This window comes from Oreochromis aureus, linkage group 1 (assembly GCF_013358895.1).
Source record: "Oreochromis aureus strain Israel breed Guangdong linkage group 1, ZZ_aureus, whole genome shotgun sequence".
Classification (NCBI taxonomy): Eukaryota; Metazoa; Chordata; class Actinopteri; order Cichliformes; family Cichlidae; genus Oreochromis; species Oreochromis aureus.
The window spans coordinates 27,070,297-27,090,788 of record NC_052942.1 but is presented as its reverse complement, the minus strand read 5'-3'; the positions used below and the strand labels follow the sequence as shown (position 1 = coordinate 27,090,788).

The 20,492-nt window shown below is 39.5% G+C and overlaps 2 protein-coding genes across 3 annotated transcripts; one reads left to right on the top strand and one right to left on the bottom strand.

The window, feature by feature from the left end:
- Positions 1-578: 578 nt before the first annotated feature.
- pdcd2 (programmed cell death 2) lies at positions 579-4,582 on the bottom strand. 2 transcript variants are annotated; one of them, XM_031730882.2, is made up of 8 exons: positions 4,298-4,582; positions 3,509-3,617; positions 3,324-3,380; positions 2,425-2,613; positions 1,692-1,862; positions 1,448-1,548; positions 1,257-1,370; positions 579-1,157 (listed from the first exon to the last, which is right to left on the bottom strand). In XM_031730882.2, exons 1-8 carry the CDS (start codon positions 4,475-4,477, stop codon positions 978-980), a joined length of 1,101 nt encoding a protein of 366 aa, XP_031586742.1. In that variant the 5' UTR covers positions 4,478-4,582; the 3' UTR covers positions 579-977. The 2 variants fall into 2 exon arrangements, with proteins under 2 accessions (XP_031586742.1, XP_031586751.1); XM_031730891.2 differs by having other exon boundaries at positions 1,692-1,859.
- Positions 4,583-6,456: 1,874 nt separating this feature from the next.
- rhoua (ras homolog family member Ua) lies at positions 6,457-16,868 on the top strand. Its single transcript, XM_031730925.2, has 4 exons — positions 6,457-7,056; positions 7,442-7,500; positions 10,717-10,905; positions 12,598-16,868. Exons 1-4 carry the CDS (start codon positions 6,765-6,767, stop codon positions 12,880-12,882), a joined length of 825 nt encoding a protein of 274 aa, XP_031586785.2. The 5' UTR covers positions 6,457-6,764; the 3' UTR covers positions 12,883-16,868.
- Positions 16,869-20,492: the final 3,624 nt, after the last annotated feature.

Genomic DNA, 20,492 nt, shown 5'->3' with positions numbered 1-20,492 from the left:
AAACTTTTAAAGTAGAGAGGGTTTCCTGATTCCCAACGTGGGAGTTGGTTCCACAGAGGGGCCTGATAGCTGAAGGCTCTGCCTCCCATTTTACTTCTGGAAATTCTAGGAACCACAAATAAGCCAGCAGTTTGAGAGGGCAGAGCTCTACTAGGATAATATGGTACTAATTTTAGTTTAAATCAACAGGCTTGGCAGTGGCTTCATCCTTGTTTCATATTATATAGCAGTAGAGGAGCATGCATCATAGCATAGTGTAGGTGGTATCAAATATTTCATGTATTTTTCCTGTGCAGCCCTTTATCAGACTTGTTCATTAAAACATTCGGTTTTCTGTATTTGAATACATTATAATTACTTAAATGTTCTGGCTAAGATACTTAACCTGAGCTATGTATATGTAGAGTCTGAAAGATGGGGAAAAATTTTTTTTCTGTGTGGTCAGTAACTTGAGGTGACTCTTGCTGGTAAATGTCAGAATAAAATTTGTCCCGATTGGTGACTTACTGCTGTGGTTATGAAACTGTGGGGGTAGACGCTGGTGAGCCGCTGTGAGGTGATTAGTGGAAAAATCCAGATGTTTCTCTAAACATTGTTTTGCTAAATTTGTTTTTAATGATGCAACACACACGTCTTTTTGTATTATAACTTTATACATTTGGAGATGGCATTTTACACTGATGTTTATATTTGCACAGTTCATGATTAGTTAAATGTCCAGCCCATTTAATGGGGAGAGGCAGCATTACTCCCATGTGACTAGCTCAGTCAGCATAATAAGTCAGCTCTTACCTGCAGCACCACGCAGCTGTTTGACTGAATGACAAGTTCAGGTGAAACATTTGGATATGTCAACATCAGGTGTCCCACCAAGCCACGTGGGTGAACGAACACACTGAAACGGAGTCGCCTAAACATATGAATGAAATCAGCACCACCTGTGCTTTTCCTGCTATGCATGAAACAAAGGAAGCCCATCATCTTTGTTCAGTCTGCGTGTGTTGCTCTGAGCTGAAGTCCTGCTTCCAGATGACCTCGGGGCAGTACTGGTCGCTGCGTTCACAGCTGGCAGAGCACGTGTAGACAGCCACAGTCCCCCAGTCGATGCTAGCTCCAGTCGAGTCCACGCTTAGATTGTTTAACAGCTGCGGCATCACCTACACAGGATAGCAACAGCACAAACTTGTGAATAAATCAACCATTAGTGAAAGATTAAAGACCCGAGCAGGTCTTCAACAGATCAGCAGGTCGATTACCTGGAACTCAAACGTCCTCTTGGCACCACAGATGCATGATGGGATATCCTCATCTGAAGGGACGTGCTGAGAGGAGACCCACAAGGGAGAGCCCCCTCGACTGTAACGTATCACCTAGAAATGACAAACACTGTGAGATATGGACAGAAGAAAACAACCGTCTGGATCTTTTTAGCTCTTCCATTTTCTACCTGGTGAGGTTCAGGTGCGATCTTCTTCTTAAACCTCTGGAACACTTTACTGTCTTCAGTCTCGTGCATTGCCATCTCCTCCAGGTCGCTCTCTGCCAGGGCTGATAGAGAACAGAAGGTCAGGATTGGTGCTGGTCACAGAATTATAATGAGATAAATATAAACATCACTAAGACTGGACTTTTTTACATAAAGGTTCACTTTTCAATTGGAAACTGAGAAAAACTTTAACCTTTAACCTTACATTCTGCCAAGGAGGGACAATCCACACTCCTCTGAGTACTGATCCCTCCACCGTCCTCTACTTCTTGTTCTCCTTCAGCCTCTTTGACATCTTTCTCCTCCTCCTCCTCCGGCTCAGTGACCAGCTCAGTCTCAGGAAAGAGGAGCAGGGAGGGTGTAACAGGAAACCCTTCTAGACAGAGACGGACAAGTTTAGTCTTTCTAGTGATGAGAAATGACAGTCATAATTCTCTAAACTCAGGGAAAAGGATTATGGACCACTTAGCTGTTTATCCATCGATTTTCTAAATATAGATACACTCTGGATCAGATCGGCTGCCCACTAAAGGGCTAACACAGAGAGAACCACACACGCTGACACCATTTTACAATCATCAATTAATCTAAATGTACCGAGGGCTGTGAAATTACTCAAATATTATTTTCAATTACAATCTTAGCTTCCATCAATTAATAAAACATGATAATTTAATAAAAGGTTTATTGTGCTGTTTTATGATTTTGAACTCATCACCTTTCTTTACTTTTCCCTCTTTATAAAAATCCAAATTCACTCCTTTCATTTTTTTTTACTCTAAATTCATTTTATGTATTCATTTATTTAAATTTCACAACCAGATTTCTTCTTTGGAAAGTTTAATGAACACGTTATTGTTAGGTTAAATAATCACAATCTCAACACTGAAAAAAAATGTGATTATGATTTTTGCAGCTCCAGTAAATATCCCACACACCTTGGCTGCCACACTCTTTCTTGTGAGATTGTTTCCAGTGGAGGGTCTGGTGGTGTTTTCCACAGTAGGTCACAGTGTGGCACCGAGCGCAGGCTTTGTTACCGGGGCATCCGCACACCCAACACAGTTTAACTCCCGAAACGGGCAACACACTCTGGCCCTCCTCAGCATCACAGGGTGGTTCATCCTCTGAAGGGAAGATGATATTTTATATTTGTTGACAAACAGACATACAGTTGTGGTCGAGTGTCAGGGTAATGTTGGGCTTTTAATGATTTCTTTAAATTGTTCTTTTTCCACAGTGGAAGGATTGTACAGCAAACATCTTTAATTAGAGTAAAAAACAAGAACTTGCTGCACATATTTGTATTAATTCTTGAATTTTTTTATAATCCACACAGGGTCAAAAGTATAGTATAAGGCTCAAATATATACATACACACTCTGTATATTTTGTTTAATGTTCCTTAGCAGATTGCACCTCAACCAGAAACTTTTGGAAGCCATCAACAAGCTTCCGGCATAATTCTTCTGGATGTTTGACAACTCTTCTGGCATGGAAATGGCATTTAAGCAGAGTCCGCAAATTTCCCACAGGGCCGAAGTCAGGGCTTTGAGAAGGCCATTAATGTGAGTCTGCTTAATCAATTCCAAAACCGGTTTTATTGAGTGTTTCGGATCATTGTCTGGCTGGAACATCCAAGTGTGACGAAGTGTAAACGGTCTAGCTGGCATTCCATTCCTTCATTATTTCATCCACTTTGTGGAACCACCCTCACCGTTAACAACAAAACAGCCCAACAGCATGATGCTACCACCACCATCTTCTTCTTCTACAGATAGTCAGAAATTTAATCTTGAATACTTCATTAAGAGTTAGACAGCAAAAATTCACAAACCTGGTGGCGGGTCGTAGGGGTAGAACTCGTTCCTCCTCGGTAACTGGTTTCTGAAAACTTGCATGAAGGAAAACACAGCTTTTTAAGAAATACTGCAAAATGTATTGAGAAAAATTAATAGAATCACACAACATCTCACAACAACACCCCTGGGAAGTGAGAGACATCAAACAGTGAAGAACTACCTTTCATGCAGCGGCTTTCGTTTCGCGTGTAGCACTCTGGAGTTTTGCAGCAGAAGAAAAAGAGCGTTCGGTGAAAACTTCTGTCCTGACCGGATATTGGTGCATACACCTGCAACAATTCAGGTAAATCAGATCTAAAACCAGCTGTTTAGTTAGAAACAGTCTTCAGAATCAGCTCTGCAGCATCACTCTAAAGGAGTTTATCTAGTGTTTATTTATTTATTTATTTATTTATAGTGAATAAGGCTGAGGTGGGATGCAGAAGTTAAATCTGAGTTGACCCAGATTTGAGTATGCGTGCACTTAGGTATAGGTTCTGTGTGTGTGTGTGTGTGTGTGTGTGTGTGTGTGTGACAGAGAGAGATCAGGCTTGTAAAAAGTACTTAATTAGAGTTGAAAAATACTCATACATTGTAAACCACCTGGGTAAAATGTTCCGATTCTTATATCAGAATACATATCAATAACCACCCGGCTAATGAAGGTCTAGTACTCAAACCAATTAAATATATTTTTGGGGGGTTCTAATTTATTAAGGATATATTTCAGTATGTACCTTTTTAGGAGGCTTATAAAATGCAAATGTATGATATGTGTGCCACTTTCCTTTCTCTATGTTTATGCTGCTAATATGTTTACTGTTTAACAGGACACCAAAGCTGCAGTCTACAAGTTATTCCAGTCTTTATATTATAATGTCAGCACAGCTCTCTATGCCTCAGACTTATAACAGTGCAGTGAAGTAAATATTTTTTATGAAGTAGGATAACATGGCTCCTGGAGGCTCACCTGCAGCAGGAAAACCATAGGAAGACGGCATATCTCACACTCCAGTTCGGGCAAAGAGGGCAGGCCTCTCCGGCTGAGCCACGCCGGCTTCCCTCCGACTTTACTCGGGAACTGAGGAGACCGAAGCCGCCACGGCTCCGCATCCTCCAGGAAACCCAGAACTACCTCCGCCGAGGACATGTTGGTATTACAGAATATCTAATGAACAGTATTTAACGAACAGACTCTAACCCTCACTGACAGAGGATCTTCTACAGCTTAACAACCAAAACACATGCTGCTACAGTTCTGAAACTCGTCCGTGAGGAAACACAGTCCAGACTTTAGTTCCGTGGGCCTCGAAACTAAACTGTCACTCCGTTGGTAAATACTCATAAATTTATGATAGTGCTTGGTGGCTTGAATTAAAATGTTTGACTGATATTCTACATGTCGAGTTTTAATATGTTTTAATAAGCAATTTAACTTTAGTTGTATTTTATTGTGTCCACCAGATGGCGCAAATGTCACACCTGTAGTCTAAAAAAGTTGTAAAAGAAGTCACATGGACTCTAGTGGTGCTCTGTAATTTACCTCTTAGGGCGATGGGAGGTAACGAAGTAAATGGAGTAAATGTAATCAACATTACAATGCAAAAGTCCTGAGACTACCCTCAATATTTATATTTTGCTTCAAATTGGAACTGGAGGGACTATGCTAGGAGGCTATTCCAGCTGTCATAAGGCAAGGGGGGGGGGGGACATGAAAATTCCATACAAAAAGGAAACAGTGCTAGCCAGAACGCCAGGACCCATCCATGTTCTTAAGACACAGTTCTCCGGGTTTTCTCTAGGTCTTTCAAAGTTTTCACCCATTTTCAGTACAGACCTTGTAACTGACTATTTTCACTGAAGTACTTTTTTGGTTTTGGTTTTGGTTAAGCTACTTAACACTGCCCTATGAGTCAGGCAAGCATAAAAACAACAGAATTCAAGGGATGAATCAGTGTTGTGTCTGGCCCTTCATCCACGCATAATGCTTCATCAGAAATGGGATCAGCGGGAGGGTGGCGGAAAAACTTGGTGACAGTGGGAAGGAAAAACTCCCTTTTAACATGAAGAAACATCCAGCAGAACCAGCCTCCAGACACCCTGTGGAAATGAGCCAGAGATTAATTATAACTAATGATTAAATGCAAAGTGGTGTATCAATACACAGAAAGTGAAAAGAGATGAGTGAAAAAGAAAAGCTCAGTGCATCGTGGGAAGCCCCCATCAGCTTAGACTTATTGTAGCGTAAATAAGGGAGGGTTCAGCGTCACTTGATCGTCTTGACAGAAAATGGAACAAAAGGCAGCCAATGTCCAAAAAAGAACTTTGAATGTCCTTCAAGAAGCCTATAGAACTATTCCTGAAGACTACTTAAAGAAATCACAAGAAAGCTGGCTACAAGAGTTAAGACTATGTTCAAGAATAGAGGTGGTCACACCAAATATTGACTTTCAACTCATTACAATTGGACAAACTCTTTCCCCCCTCATATACTGTATATCCATGTGTGTGTGTGTGTATATATATATATATACAACCCACAAGGCATTTGTGTCTCTGTGAACTGGGGTTCTTTCCTCTATGTTTGACTTCAGTTTGTTTTTAAGTTCCAGTAGTGAAGTACATAATAGGCTACCAGTAAACCAGCTTTCCTGTGGTGTGATAAGATTGGTATGTGATTTGCAGTAAGTACTCCAGAATAGACAAAAAGAAGAGAAAACCACATACCATGGTTTTCACTTTAAAAAATAAAAATAAAGATGCTAGACAATAATGCTGATATTTCATACAAAGAAAACGCCACAATAATGCTTGATGAAAGCAGCAGAGCATTTTCAAACAAAGAAAACAAAAGCAACAGGAAAAAAGAGGGAAAAATAAATAAAATTTCAGTCTATGAAACTATCATCTACTCTTTTATGATCTCTAACCACTAATTAGTTAACCCCAACATCAATCTAAACCTTAATGGATTTATAACACATAGTTTGTCCTCAGAAGAGTGGCAAGTCCCCACAGTGTGAGTGCGTGCAACCGCTATTTGTCCCCACAACACCTGTAATCCAAGCACACACACACACACACACACACACACACATAGGCACCGTGATGTCACTGAAGGGGAGTTAGCGGCGGGTCTGTCCGTTGGACGTCTGGACGGACATAGACTCAGACCAGGGGCCAACGTTAATTCATCCTCCGCTCTTAGAATCGGACTTTCATTAATAATTTAATAAATCATGACGCTTAAAGGGGCTGTGTTGGGTGAGCCTCGGGTCCAACTTTGGTGATTTAACCATGGTAACTAAAAGGAAGAGGGCTTCGGCGACCACATAAAGTCAGTTGACAAACTGTGGCGGACGTTAACGGAAGAATGGACGGAGTGAAAACTGGCCCTCAACAGGACTGAACCTCCCGCCCGGGTCTCCTCGGGCTCCATGTCACCCTCCTCTCCGTGCCAGATGCCCCAGCGGGGCGATGGCTGCTACAAGCCGGCACCGGTGTCCCCTGCTCCGCCTGTGCCCCCGCGGAGGGTCCGGAGCCGGGACAGAGGCTCGGGCAGGACGCGGCGATCCGCGGCAGGGTCAACGGGAGCCGGAGCAGCGGAGAAGCGGGTGAAGTGCGTCCTGGTCGGGGACGGGGCTGTGGGGAAAACCAGCCTGGTGGTCAGCTACACCACCAACGGCTATCCAACCGAGTACGTCCCGACTGCGTTTGACAACTTCTCAGGTAAAAAAGAGGAGAAAGTAATGACATGGTTCATAGGATCCAATTAATTCAATGATCTATGTTTCATTTCATCAAATGTTAGAAATGATGTCTTTGGCTTTAATGATCATATTTCACACAGTCACAGTTTTGCCTACTGGAAGCTGTCTCAAGGGATTGATTTATGTGTTTACTTGACTTATTTAATATATTAAAATTCAGTTTTTCATATTCTTTTAAATTTTTTTTATCATACTGACTTTTTTGCCAGTTTGTGTTGCGTTGTCATCAGAGTCAAAGTTTGTCATTTTATTACAACAGTAAACCTTACATTGGTGATACTAATGTGTGTGTGTGTGTGTGTGTTTTTGTGTGTGTGTGTGTGTGTGTGTGTGTGTGTGTGTAGCGGTGGTATCAGTGGACGGGCAGCCAGTTAAACTACAACTCTGTGACACAGCTGGACAGGTCAGTGATCTCTGTACAAACTAACACTAGACACTCACAGAGCAGCGTTTCCTGTTGTTTTTTTTAAATTCATGTTGGACACAATGCCTCTCCCAAGGAAATTATTCTTTCTTTCTTTCTTGCCTGTCTGAGTAGCATCCAGTAAGACAAATGCCTTTTTTTTTGCCTGAGCTACAAAGGAAATGGGAGGGAAGAAGGATAAGACATGCTGAGAAGGCTGTATTGAAACAGGACAATGCATGTCCTAGCCCTAGTCAGTGGGATAACATGTAAACAGGTTAAAACATGAAGTTCATTAGGTTCTACATTGCAGGGATGTTTCATAGATGACAGGAACATAGATTAGGACTCACAGACTAAAAATAAATCAGTGTTTTGTGTATCTCTAGGTCTTTCCTTGGAATAACTCTCTGGCACACAGGAAGAGATGTAATTCTGTCCACATTTGCGAAGGCGTAGATGTTTGTTTGAAGATAATGGAAGATATAGATCACTGTGATGAGCTACAACTGGTTAAACATTAAACAGAGGGTATATGCTGATAGAGTTAAAACAAATACGGTAAAATATCCCCACACATGCAGTATAATCACATAATCATGCACCAGAGTCACATAACCAGAGTTATTATAGTTTGTTTTTTTAAATTTTCTAATAAGTTTTTATTTTTACTTCATTTTGACTTTTTCTTTTTAATTCAGTTTAGTTTCAGTAAGTTTCCAGAGTGGATTTTCATTTTTTTTAGTTTAGTTTTTATTGTTTAAAAATGTTTAGTTTTAATTTATGTTTCATTAGTTTCAGTGTTAGTTTTTTAAGTATTATTATTGAGGGCATAATAATAATCAGAGGCAAGATTTAGGAAAATTACTATAGGTACACATACATTTTAATTCATAGTCAACTCACAGTCTTGTAAATATCCAGAGTCTCAAAAAAACAAGTCTATCAATGACTCATCAGGCAAGGTGTAATACATTTTTTTGAACCAAAGTAACAGATACTCAAACATTAAAACTGAAAATGGACATTTCCTCTATGTTTTTATTTTACTTTTGTTAGTTTAAGTTTACAAAATCATTTCATTTGGTTCTAGTTTTTTTTTATTATTATTTTAGTTTCACATCTAATTTTAGTTTTTAAGTTTAGTTTTAGTTAGCTGTAATAACCTTGACATGTAACATGTAAAAAACATTATAATCACTATTTTTCAGCTCACTTCAGCTGTATTTATATGTAAGACAGTTTGTAGTATCTGGAAACTGCAACCATCAGCTGATGCCCTATGAGAAAGGATTTGGTGACAATGGGGAGAAAGAACTTATTTTTAGCAGGAAGAGAAGCAGTAAAGTAAATCAGTAAGTAAAAGTTTATTTATATAGCACTTTTCACAGACAGATGTCACAAAGTGTTTCACAAGAGAGGTAACAAAAACTCAATACAATCATAAATACATCATAAAAGCCCTGGTCTAATTAAAAGCTTTTTGAAATAAAAATGTCTTTAGCTGCTTTTTGAAGGTCTCCACAGAGTCCAAACGCTGTAGAAATAGAGAAAGTGGGTACAAGAAAAGATCAGTCCCCTCGAGCTCTGAAACGATGTGGGGGACCACTGTGGTCCCCAACAGGTTACGAGAAGAGGTGTATATGTGAATCAAATCAGCAATATAGGGAGGGGCCTGTCCATGTAGTGCTCTAAAGGTTAAAACAAACATTTAAAAATGGAACCTAGATCTGATTGGTAGCCAGTGAAAGTGGTAGCCTTCTGGTACAACCAGATAAAGAATGAGGGGAAAGAGAAGAGTAAGGAGAAAGGAGGAGCAGACAAACACAAAACAGCAGAAAATACAAACTCTGGGAGAGAGAAGAGAAACATTAATGACGTGCAGTATCATCAGTTGTATAATCACCCTGGTTCTATAGCAAATGGTAAAAGAATCACAAAAAGGTCATTTATTTGTCCACATTGATGGAAATGATTTTCTTTTTTCCTTAACTGTTAAACTAATCACTACAGTACATTTCATGTCTCTGCTGTGCAGATGCTACAGTGGGAACACATCACTGTGGCAACCGAGAAAATGGAGGTTCAAAAGAAGAGACAGCTGTAGTATTTTAAACGAAACCATCATCTTTTTTATACACCTAATCAAGTAGTTTCTAATGATTATTTATAACATATTTTCAACTAATTACTTATTAAAATTATACAAAGGAAAAGTAAAATATCTATAATGTGTATGACTCAAAGTGTGGTCTTTTGTGTGAGCGGCAAAATGATTAATTTCACTACCATTTCCTTCAGCCTCTGAATGTAGACATTTCTATTAATTTCATTTTTTGTGTTTTACTTTAAAAATTTAAATGACTAATTTCATAAAGAATGGGTTAATCTAGACAGATAAATAACTGTGTTCACAGACAAACAAAAATCTTGGAAACTTAGAGGTCATCACTGTTTCATTTATTCATGTATGACAGTTGCAAACAAACAAACAAACAAAAATGCATCTCAGAGGAGAGTGAAAATGCTCTGTTCATGGAAAGTCTCCCACCAGTCAGAGCCTATAGCAGCATAACTAGGGGGATGCTATAGCATGCTGTGTCAAAAATGAAAGCTTGAAGCTTAATCAAACTTTAGAGACAGTGCTTGTTTCATAAATCCAACAGAAGAGGGTCCTGATAGCTGATAGCTCCTCCCATTCTACTTTCGGAAACTCAAGAAACAAAAGTTAAACCTGCCCTTCCAGAGCAAAGTGCACTGTTGGGATAATATGGTAGATTATCACTACAATGATCAACTGCCCTCAAAAACAGTGGAACATTGAATGAGAGAGGAAAGATAAAGTTTGAGATCAAGGAAAACAGAAAGCCTATTTTTAGGTCCTGATAAAATGTGCTTTTCAAACTTTTTCTGATAGGCTCCACCTCAGAAGCAGAAATAAAGTTCACACTCTTCTACCAGTTATTATATATCATGAACAGTAAAAAGGGATCCGAGGTGAATTTCAATAAACTAAAGGTTAGCATAATAGCTTAAGTATGCTATATATTTTTTTAAAAATCACATTAATTGAACATAGTGTTACTCCTAGCTGTTATCATCCCACCTGCAGTGGGGCCTGGCCTTTAGTTTAAGAACCACTGCCTTAAAGCAGAGGCAGGCAGTGATGAATCACATTATCTCTGTGTGAACACTCTTGATCTCTCACCTTTCCAGGATGAGTTCGACAAGCTGCGCCCTCTGTGTTACACCAGTGCAGATGTTTTCCTGCTGTGCTTCAGCGTCGTCAGCCCCGCCTCATTTCAGAATGTTCCTGAGAAGTGGGTACCAGAGATTCGGAAACACGCCCCCTTTGCACCGCTGGTTCTTGTCGGGACGCAGTGTGACCTCAGAGAGGATGTCAAGGTGTTGATTTTTATCCTGTACATAAATCATGAGTAACTAATCATTTAATCATTTCTCTTTCTTATCATTCTTATCATTGTGTAAACCAATGACACCATGCACAAACTAAATGGAAGTGTTATTATAGTTATTGCACAGCTTGGTTGTGAATCTAGAATTAAACTGTAACATTATGAAGGTTATGACGTTCAGCTGGTGTTGATTCTGTTGGAGAGAAATATTTACTCACCTTTATGGTCATTTTGGCAGCTTTAGTTATACCACTGTCGAGGTTTATACATTTTGTCTGCTCCATTTAAATCAGTCAGGGTAGAGTAAATATTAGAAACACAGCATCGTTCAGCAGCACCACAAACTGGAGCCTCATAAATGTCCAAGTCTCCGTGCTGTCTGGATGTTTTTTTGCGACCACAGAGAAGAGTTGTCGCAATGTCACAAGTTAGTAATGTTGCAACTTTATGACCAAATGCAATTTTGGCATTGCATAATGTGTTTGTAGGAAAAAAGCACATGGACGTATACTCAGGGGCTGTAGCTGTTTGGATTATAAAACCTTTTCGTGCAACTTACCCAGTGCATAAAAACACTAATGCTAAAGCCTGTACAGATGCATCTTTCCTGTCTCCTCAACTGATTGTGTGCTGAGGTCAGTACTGTCACTTTACAGCAAGCAGGTTCCTGCAAATGTGTTCCTGCTGTATGTCAGTGTTGTCAGATTCTAATTTTTCTGGCTTTGTCCCACAGTAAAAAGATATGTGAGTTTAACTGGCGATTCTAAAATTGACCATGGAGGCGATTTACCCTTAATGAAAGTATGAAGATGCAACCTGATATCAAAGTGTGTAATAAACACGCTGGTCCACCGCGTCCATTTTCATGTCCACTTCACATTTTGACTCGCATACATTTCACATTTTTGCTTACACGTTTTGCCATGATCCTGGGTTGGAATATATTTATATATATACACACATATATATATATGTATATATATATATATATATATATCTGTGTGTGTGTATATATATATATATACAACCTATATATCTAGGTTGTAGTCTAAAGCACTTTGAGTGATCAGTACAAATGTAAGTCCATTTCCAGCAAGTAGCACTTTAAACATTTGGCAGACAGGCAAAAAGATAAGACTAATTCATTTAAAAAAAGAGAGAAACAAGAGGTTAGACAAAAAAACATACAAAACAGGCAAAAATGATAAAAAATATAAAAAGGAAGACTAAAAGCAGGCAATACAGATTAACAGGACCGAAAAGGGAAAACAATAACTGTAAAATAAAGTAGAAGACACAAGTAAGTCTATAAAAATATGATTTTAAAAAGTTGTTTTAAAAGTTTACAAGGTTTTTAAGGTTTACTAATTCTGTGAGAAGGATCTCTTCAGGCCGGTGCTGATGCAAACATGCAGTCACCCTCTTGACTTCGAAACAGCCACAAGGGCCATACCTGGATCTACTTTTATGCTGTATGTCTTTCCCCCATAAAGATGACATTTGACTCTAATAGGCGTCCAAGGGGGAAAGAGATATAACTTGAAGTCAGATCCAGATATACCTTAAAGGGCTCAATTAACACATAAAAATGAATTCTAAGACAAATAGTATTGGGGTGATGTGATACTATTTGCTTAAACTAGTAAGTATATTTATTTCATATTTTTGTAATTTTCTTTAGGTCCTCATTGATCTGGCGAAGTACCGTGAAAGACCTGTGGACCCAGTGGATGCCCAGGACTGTGCGATGGAGATTGGAGCTGTGGCCTACTTAGAGTGCTCTTCACTGACCCAAAAAAATCTCAAGGAAGTGTTTGACACAGCCATATTGGCCAGCCTGCAGAACTACAGCTCCCATAAGCACCAAAGGGGGAAAAAGAAACGCAGAAAAAAGCAAAGACAGACACCGGACAAGATGAAAAGCCTGTCAAAGTCGTGGTGGAGAAGGTACTGCTGTGTGGCCTAGAGGAGACTTTATTCTTGTCTGATTCAGCTGCGTTTTAGTTGACAAGCACAGAAAGGTGGTTTTCTCTTTAAAAGGAGAAGGATACAGGACCTCTCCTGGACTGCGGCTGGGAAGTGTCACAGATGTAAAATATTTTGTTTTTAGCCCTCATTGTGGATGAGATTTACTACTGAGCCTCCCTGCAGGAGAAGGTGGTGCTGTGTCTCCTGGAATTAAACTGGCATGAACCAGTTCTATTGTGGGACTAGCAGAAGATGTGATAATATTGTTCAGGATTAGACTGGTACAGATTTGAACAGGAACTTGGAACTGTGTTTTCTCTGGAGTTAGATCCAACCTATAATGGATTTATGCAGCCTGGTTACGTACCCTGGAGGGGAACTGGACTGTCTTCAGAATATAATTGTTATTATTGGTGGCTTAAAAACTGTGCGTCCAATTCCTTGTCCTTTTTTTTTTAACTTGCTTCTAAATTTAGTCTGGTTTCAGATGCCCATGATTAGAAAGAACTGTTGACTGAAATAGACCAGACCAGACCAAACGCTGTCATTTTGGAGTTTCTGACCCAGACAATGATCAGTGGATATAATTATAGTCAGAACAAGTCCAACCCTCAGTTAATTTTAGAGCTGCTTTTTATAACTGGGGCCATTGTTATTCATAATGAAAAAAAAAAAACACTTTATTAAGCTGTTAAGTGTTTCCTGGTCACACATATGTTTTGTCTATAACCTGGATCAGGGTTTCCCCTTTTATTGTAGTGCTGATCTGGACAATTATGCTTTTAGGTCTGGCATGAAATTGAGCGTAGTTTTCTGCATGTCCTGACCGCAAAAGGTTTGGTGAGGCTTCAGCTTTGATCAAAAGTGAGATTTCAAAGAATAAGGAGCCAGATAATGAAAAAAAAATGTTATAAAACATGTCTGAATATCCGCTGCTCTCTAACAGCAAGCTGTGTCTTTAGTCAAGAAGATACAACCTGGATCCAGGACTCAGTGACCCACTTTGGGTTTCCACTGGTAGCTGTGGTATTTTATCATCTTCATCTAGCCCCCATTATTACTGAAAGACTGAACAATCTGTGAAAATAGAGTGGTACCAGTGTGGTGTGGTTAAATATAAATCTCTGCACTGTGCTGGTGACTGGTGCTTGACCTTAATCGGGCAGGAGGACATTTTGTAATTCATGATCGCATTGTTCCACAAACGAGAACGTTGCTCAGTGCGGTACTCAAGTGGCTCTTTTCACATGGAAATGAAGAATTCAGTTTAAAACCGAGACATTCGAATCTAAATCATCTACAGGCACAAGCTGCAAGGCAGGCAAATAACAGCAGATTGATGTTAGATATTTGTTCTGCTTGATGTGGGTTTGATTTATCTTTGCAGACACTTAAACAACCTTAACTATGAGCACGTAATGTAATTAAACCAACCCAGTGCTCTTTGCATGTGTTTGTTTCTGTAGGTTTGCAAAAAAGAAAAAAATGAAGATGACTTCATCTTTTCTCTTCAATGCAATTAGGACTGTGAAGTTTGAATTTTGTACTAGCAATGTTAACCATTATCCGCTTTTCTGCCCTCACTGTTATAGCCAACCCTGTGTTTACTGTTTTCTGTGATAGTGCCTGCAGGCTGTCCTCTCTCAAATAGATGTAGCTTTATGTGTTGTAAAGCAGCAATAAAAACAAAAGTGAAGATGGAAAACATGTGGCTGTCACACACTCAGCTGCCACACCTTCCTTCGTACACCATAGTTACTAAACCGAGAGCACAGACCAGCAGGATCTGTTTTATTTTTCTTCAGTGTCTCCGTCTAAAAAGGCTCATTGTATTAGAGTCACTGCAGCAGACAGGAAAGGGCGCAATGTTTGTTATGCCATTTTGTAGCATAAAACACAATTATTCATAGAGATCAGACATGAACACTGAGAACACTGTCACAGCTGGATTTTAAAATTTGGAAGTTTTAGCTCACTTCCTAGTTAAATGTCAGAATTTATTGGAAAAAAGATAAAACTATGAAGTTAAAACTGCTATATTATGAAGAACAGATTTATTATTTTACTGATGTATTTCAGCTTGTGCCCTTCATGAAAAATATTACAGACAAGATTCTAAACAGCATAGAGTAAAGAGTAGAGTAGAGTAAAAATATATACAAGAGCCAGCATACATATCCACCAATGAGGCACCAAAAAGGATGGCCTGGGCAAATGGTTTAAAGCTCAGGGTCTTAAAATTGTTTAAAAGATTTGATTTAATGACATATTTTGTTCCTTGTATTGTTAGTGACAGTAATAATTGAGGCTATGGATGTGTGAAGTTACAATGACATCAGGGCCATGTAAGATGTAACTGACAGGTATTCTGGCTTTTAAGTGTGGTGTGAAAACCTTGTACAGTTCTCAGAAATAAGCATTTTCCCCCAAAGAACTACACCTCATCACATTTTCTAATCTGTGGCTGCTGGGTTCTAGCCTCAGCCTGTGGGCTTACAGGATCTGACGTCATTATTTGAAACTGGCCATGTTTAATATGAGCATCCATAAGTGTAACAGTAGATGTATAACAGAAAATAAGGAAAAGTAAAACAGATCAGCTTTAGAAAGGGTTTTACTGGAGCTGCTTGGTAGCTTTCTATTGAAGATGTTACAGTGGTGACTGAATGGTTTCACTGTTTCACGGTGTTTTAGGCTTGATAGCAAACGCATTGTTTCTTGCAGGGGAAAAGGCATAATAGGTTACTTGTCTTGCTGTTTGTGTGCAGTCTTGGCTGATGGTGCAGTAAAGTAGGCTAAAGGTCATGCAGAGTCTTTATCATAGCTTGTGTTTCCCTTCATCAGCTTTTACCTAGTTTAACATTTCTGGAAAGCAGGATGTTTGCTCACTGCAGTCTTTCAGTAAATATTATTATTTTTTAATTTATACCTACTGAAATACATTAAATCAACATATTCTTACATAGGTCTGAGTTGGATTTCAGGGTAAATCGTCCTTGATGGTTTTTCCTCCTCATACATTAAAATGTGACTCCATAAAGCATGCAAATTTTGCCACTCTGTTCATGACTGCCTGATTAATAGGATATTACAATTCAAACTGCTGTCATGTGATCCAACTTTTAATGTGTAAGACTATGACTGTGCTACCAGAAAACAGCATAGATTAAGTTTACTCCTTTTAGCTGCCCCCCCCCCCCCGGCATTCACCCTGCACTGTATGATGGATGTAAGGCTTTGCAATGTAGAACAGATCGGTCTCTGGAAGTGAACAGTGTTTAAAGACAGTCAGAGAAGATGTGTGCTGGTATTCTTCTAAAGCTAAGACAGAAATGTTCTGTGTTTGGAGCAGGTCCAAAGTCAGGAGTTTTATTGGTGTTATTGAGCTATGAGTTTTCAGAGATGTGGCTGACTTTAGCTATTGCAGTAGATTTGGTGCTGGAACTGGATTCCAGAGTGACCTAATTATCCCTGTTGAGGACATTTATCAATAAGTAACTTATGTAGTGCTATTGGATAGCAAGTTAAAGTCATCCAATAGGAAAATGTTTGAGTCAGAGTAGAACAAGAACTGATCCTCTGTTTACTTTAGGTCTAAATGTGCAACTTCATGCACATTTAGACCTAACTGGGCACTAAATGCCCATGTTGACCTAATTCCTGATTGCACAAGACTGCCCCACGTGGTTTTGTGAGTGTAAACAGAAGCATTGCCAACAGAAGGTCTCATTTTTGAGGTTCGATTGTTTTACTGAGGTTGATACCCCCTAGAGGACACCTGAGCTCACTCACATGAGACACCAGCTGAAAGCGTTTCTTAGGAAACCAGTCCACTGAGCCTGTGTGAAGCGCCAGTGTTTTCATTTTCTCTGCATATAAAAACACTGCTGCAATTCTCTGTTTAACCGAGGGCTTTGGGTTGTGTTTGATATATTTGTACAGACGTTTTATACCCTGAGAAATAAAGAATATTTGGTATAAAAATATGTTGTGTTTCAGTGCTTAGTGGCAGACTGAGAATGTGTGTGTATATAAACTCTACTCCCACAGGCTGTAAACAAGACTTAGGTTTCATTTTAAGGTGCATGCATGTTTGAAATGGGGGCAGTAGGCCATGCAGCATTTTAGCACCATCGCTTTAATGCAGAATGGTGTTGAGTTTGACAAAACTCCAAAATGCAAAATAGACAGAGGTCATGTAAACGCAATCAGGCAGCATGCTAAACTATCCAAAGGCAAACTCCACAGAAAGTACCTGAAGTCAAAAAAATAAGTATGAGCACCAAAAAAGCATGAAAAACCCTAGAAAGACTGGAAAGCTTGAAGGAGACAACACACTCTGGCAGGTAAGAAGAACAAATTCAGGTATATATACGCTGAGGAGACTGATGGCGAACTGTAAACAGGTATGAAGGACCACACGGCTGAGATATTTAGCAGGATGGAACATGCAAACTAACAAGGCCAGGAAATAAAACTGACAACAGTGTAAACAGACTAAGAATCACAAAATAAAACAGCACATGACTTATTATTACTTTCTTTGGCTTCCTCTCAGAGTCCTAATACATGCTTTTGAGGTTAAATGGTGATTCCAAACTGGCTACATGTGTGTGGAGGTGAGAGTGTGCGGTGGTAAGTCTCTTTGTGTTAGCCCAATGATGGACTGGCACCCTCCTGCCCTCGCCTTGTGCCAGCTGGGTTAGATCCCAGCCTCTCTATGACCCTGAGTTAAATAAGCAGTCAAGAAAACAGGCCAGTGGTGTCAAACATGCATTCACTCAAGCCCACTGGATAGCTTCGCCACTAATTAATCATTAGTCATTAATATTTTGGGGTTTTTCAATAAAATGCACTGCTACTCCTAGTGGGCACTTGTGTAGTTGAGAAAATGCATGGAAAGTTAAATGCATTTCTAGAGTATGTCAACTTTATTGCATCATAAATAGTAAAATAACAGTTCCTTCCAAAACCTGTTCAAGATATGTTTTCTTTAGAGCCACTGTGGTCTTTAGTGTGAATGTAATAACACGTTGTTAAAGCTGCGCCCACACAGGAAGTGAATGACATTTGAAGACTCCACGTGACTATGGGCGAAATAACCACTGGCAGTTGAATGAAAGGAATACCAATGAGAGTGCAGGACACCGATGACTGACATATGTCAGGGTAAATAAATGCCAGAGCCCTTGATTAAGTCAGTTGTGTCAGCCAGGGTTCAGAATTCATGTTTGTTACCTGGGTCATATAACCTTAAAAATAGTGCCTGCAAGTGCTTAGCGGGCAGCTTCTTCTTTAACTTCTTACCTTTTAAAAATGCATCTCAAACTTTTGTGCTGCTATATCTCTATAGCGCGGCTAGCATATGTTGCTAACTTTCTGAACTAGTGCGAGGCTCTATGATCCGCCATTGCTTTAAAAAAAAAAAGGTCAATTTGAGTGAATGGAGATGATGCAGCTCTACCATTAAACAGTTCTGATAGATAGAGGGTTACCTAGGCAAACACAGTGTGGAATGTCAACCAGTGAAAAACCATGGAAGCTGGAACCACACGGAGCGATTCTCTTGCTTTTTAATTTCAGTCATCTAGCTATCTTTCCAGGCTCTACTTGCCTAGGTAGCTCAAATATATGTCAATTAACTGTGTCCTGTGCTCTCATTGGTAGTTGCTTCAATTGATGCTTCAAAGAAACTTTATTTCAGGACCCACCACTTTGTGTCGCCTGTATTGTTTTTCTTTTTGACCCGAAGTCACTTTAAGTTGCCAAATGTCTACCATAGAGTATTGTACTCAGGTCACTGTATGCTCAATAGACAGCCGAACTAGTAAACTTGCTGCCTGAATTGATTGCCTGGATGGGTGGCATCTTGTTTAGTCAATCTTTTGTGTCATTAACTTTATATCAAGCTTTCTTAACATTAAAGGAAATCTAAACTATGGAATTTTTTAATGGAATCAAATTAAAGTTCATGCGGTCCATTAACTGAAGGGAGTTTGACACCCCTGAAGTATGAAATAGTTAGTTTACAACATGTGGTTTATATTTGTGTGTTTTGTCAAAAAGGAGGTTTACAGTTAACTTTCTAAATTAACCTTTAAATAAGCAGACCCTCAACTAATTTGTTAGAAAGTACCAGCGCCTACTAACATGTTTGTTCATGTTGGTTTTGCTGATGTCATGTTTCAGCTTGCTTTGTGATGCCACGCTCAGCTGATGAACATCAGGACAGTGAGATGAAAGACGTGAACAATGTCTGAGGGCATAGAGACCAAACACAGATACAGACAAATACACACACACACACACACACACACACACACACACACACACACACACACACACACACACACACACACACACACACACACACACACAAAGAAAGCCTACAGAAAGTCATCCAAATTCAGACTGGATCATTGTAAACAGACTCTCTGCTTCCAGGCCCTCACGGTTATGCAAGAGCTTTATTTTGAAGGCTGTCATGTGACATTTGGTTAGTGGTCTGTCTCAGCTCTTGGAGACTCCGTGTGTGTGTATAGGAGAAAGTGATCGTAACTCTTACTGAGATACAAACCGCTTTGCTCCACATGACAACACAGTTAGTGAATAAAGAGGCGGCCGACTTTGTTCTCCTTAGGTCAGCTGCTCTGTGACTCAAGCAGTGCCAGGTCCTGTTGGATGATCAGCTCCTGACACAAATTACAGCCTGTTTTCCAAAATGCAATAATGTTATGCCCTTATTTCATGCCAGTTCTGTTTTGATGCTTTTTATGTGCCAACCGAACCTTGCAGGAACAGCAACAAATGATTATGTCATTTTGCAATCGTTGTCAAAATGTAATAAAATACCCCCATCAACTATGCTTATGATAAAATGCACAACTGACTAAAAACACATGTCACAATACAATGAAGGCTGACACATCACTAGTTTTATAAAGCCACTGACCTCATGATGAGGTCTTAAAAGTCTTCGTGATGCCAGTTCTGAGAGGTTCCCAAAGCTTTCCGTGTTTTTGTTGCATTAGTCTTATCGAATTGCTCAAGTTTTGGATTTGTTTGGTTTGACATTCGGAGCCACATCCTGTGTCCAGCTGGTGTTTTTAAGACTTAAAATGATTAAAACTGTACACTGTGAAATTAGTATAAAACTGCTGGTTAACTTAATAAGGTGCAAAATAAGATCATGCTGCAGCTGCATTATTGTTACTGTATTAGGCAGATGTTTTGTCAATATGATGATATTCACACAAGAAGCAATAAGAATGGAAAATCAGGGAATCAGTAATACACACAAGAGTGCATTTTTGCTAAAAAATGTTACAGTCACATGTTCATAAAGCTGCCAGTATAGTCATTGGTTTAAGGGTTGGCTCCAACTCATTTTATAATTTTAAAGCCCTCATTGTGTGCGTGCGTGTGTGTGTGTGTGTGTGTGTGTGTGTGTGTGTGTGTGTGTGTGTTATGTAACCAAAAAAGGAGCCAAAGTGACATCAGTGCTGACTCTTAATGACCAGAGCTGAAATATGATCTCCACTTTTCTAACAAGCTATAAACCCAGTCAATGTGTGTTCTGACAGCTGCTGTATGTATGTGTGTGTGTGT

What these genes read in the sequence shown, in the direction of transcription:
- pdcd2 (XM_031730882.2), bottom strand. Translation starts at nt 4,477, where the DNA reads ATGTCCTCGGCGGAGGTAGTTCTGGGTTTCCTGGAGGATGCGGAGCCG. An exon ending in CCCCTACGACCCGCCACCAG is followed by an intron (nt 2,614 to 3,323) that starts GTTTGTGAATTT and finishes TCTTCCCTTCAG; the next exon opens with AGGATGAACCACCCTGTGAT. An exon ending in TCGCACCTGAACCTCACCAG is followed by an intron (nt 1,371 to 1,447) that starts GTAGAAAATGGA and finishes TGTCATTTCTAG; the next exon opens with GTGATACGTTACAGTCGAGG.
- rhoua (XM_031730925.2), top strand. Translation starts at nt 6,765, where the DNA reads ATGTCACCCTCCTCTCCGTGCCAGATGCCCCAGCGGGGCGATGGCTGC. An exon ending in TCTGTGACACAGCTGGACAG is followed by an intron (nt 7,501 to 10,716) that starts GTCAGTGATCTC and finishes TCACCTTTCCAG; the next exon opens with GATGAGTTCGACAAGCTGCG. An exon ending in ACCTCAGAGAGGATGTCAAG is followed by an intron (nt 10,906 to 12,597) that starts GTGTTGATTTTT and finishes AATTTTCTTTAG; the next exon opens with GTCCTCATTGATCTGGCGAA.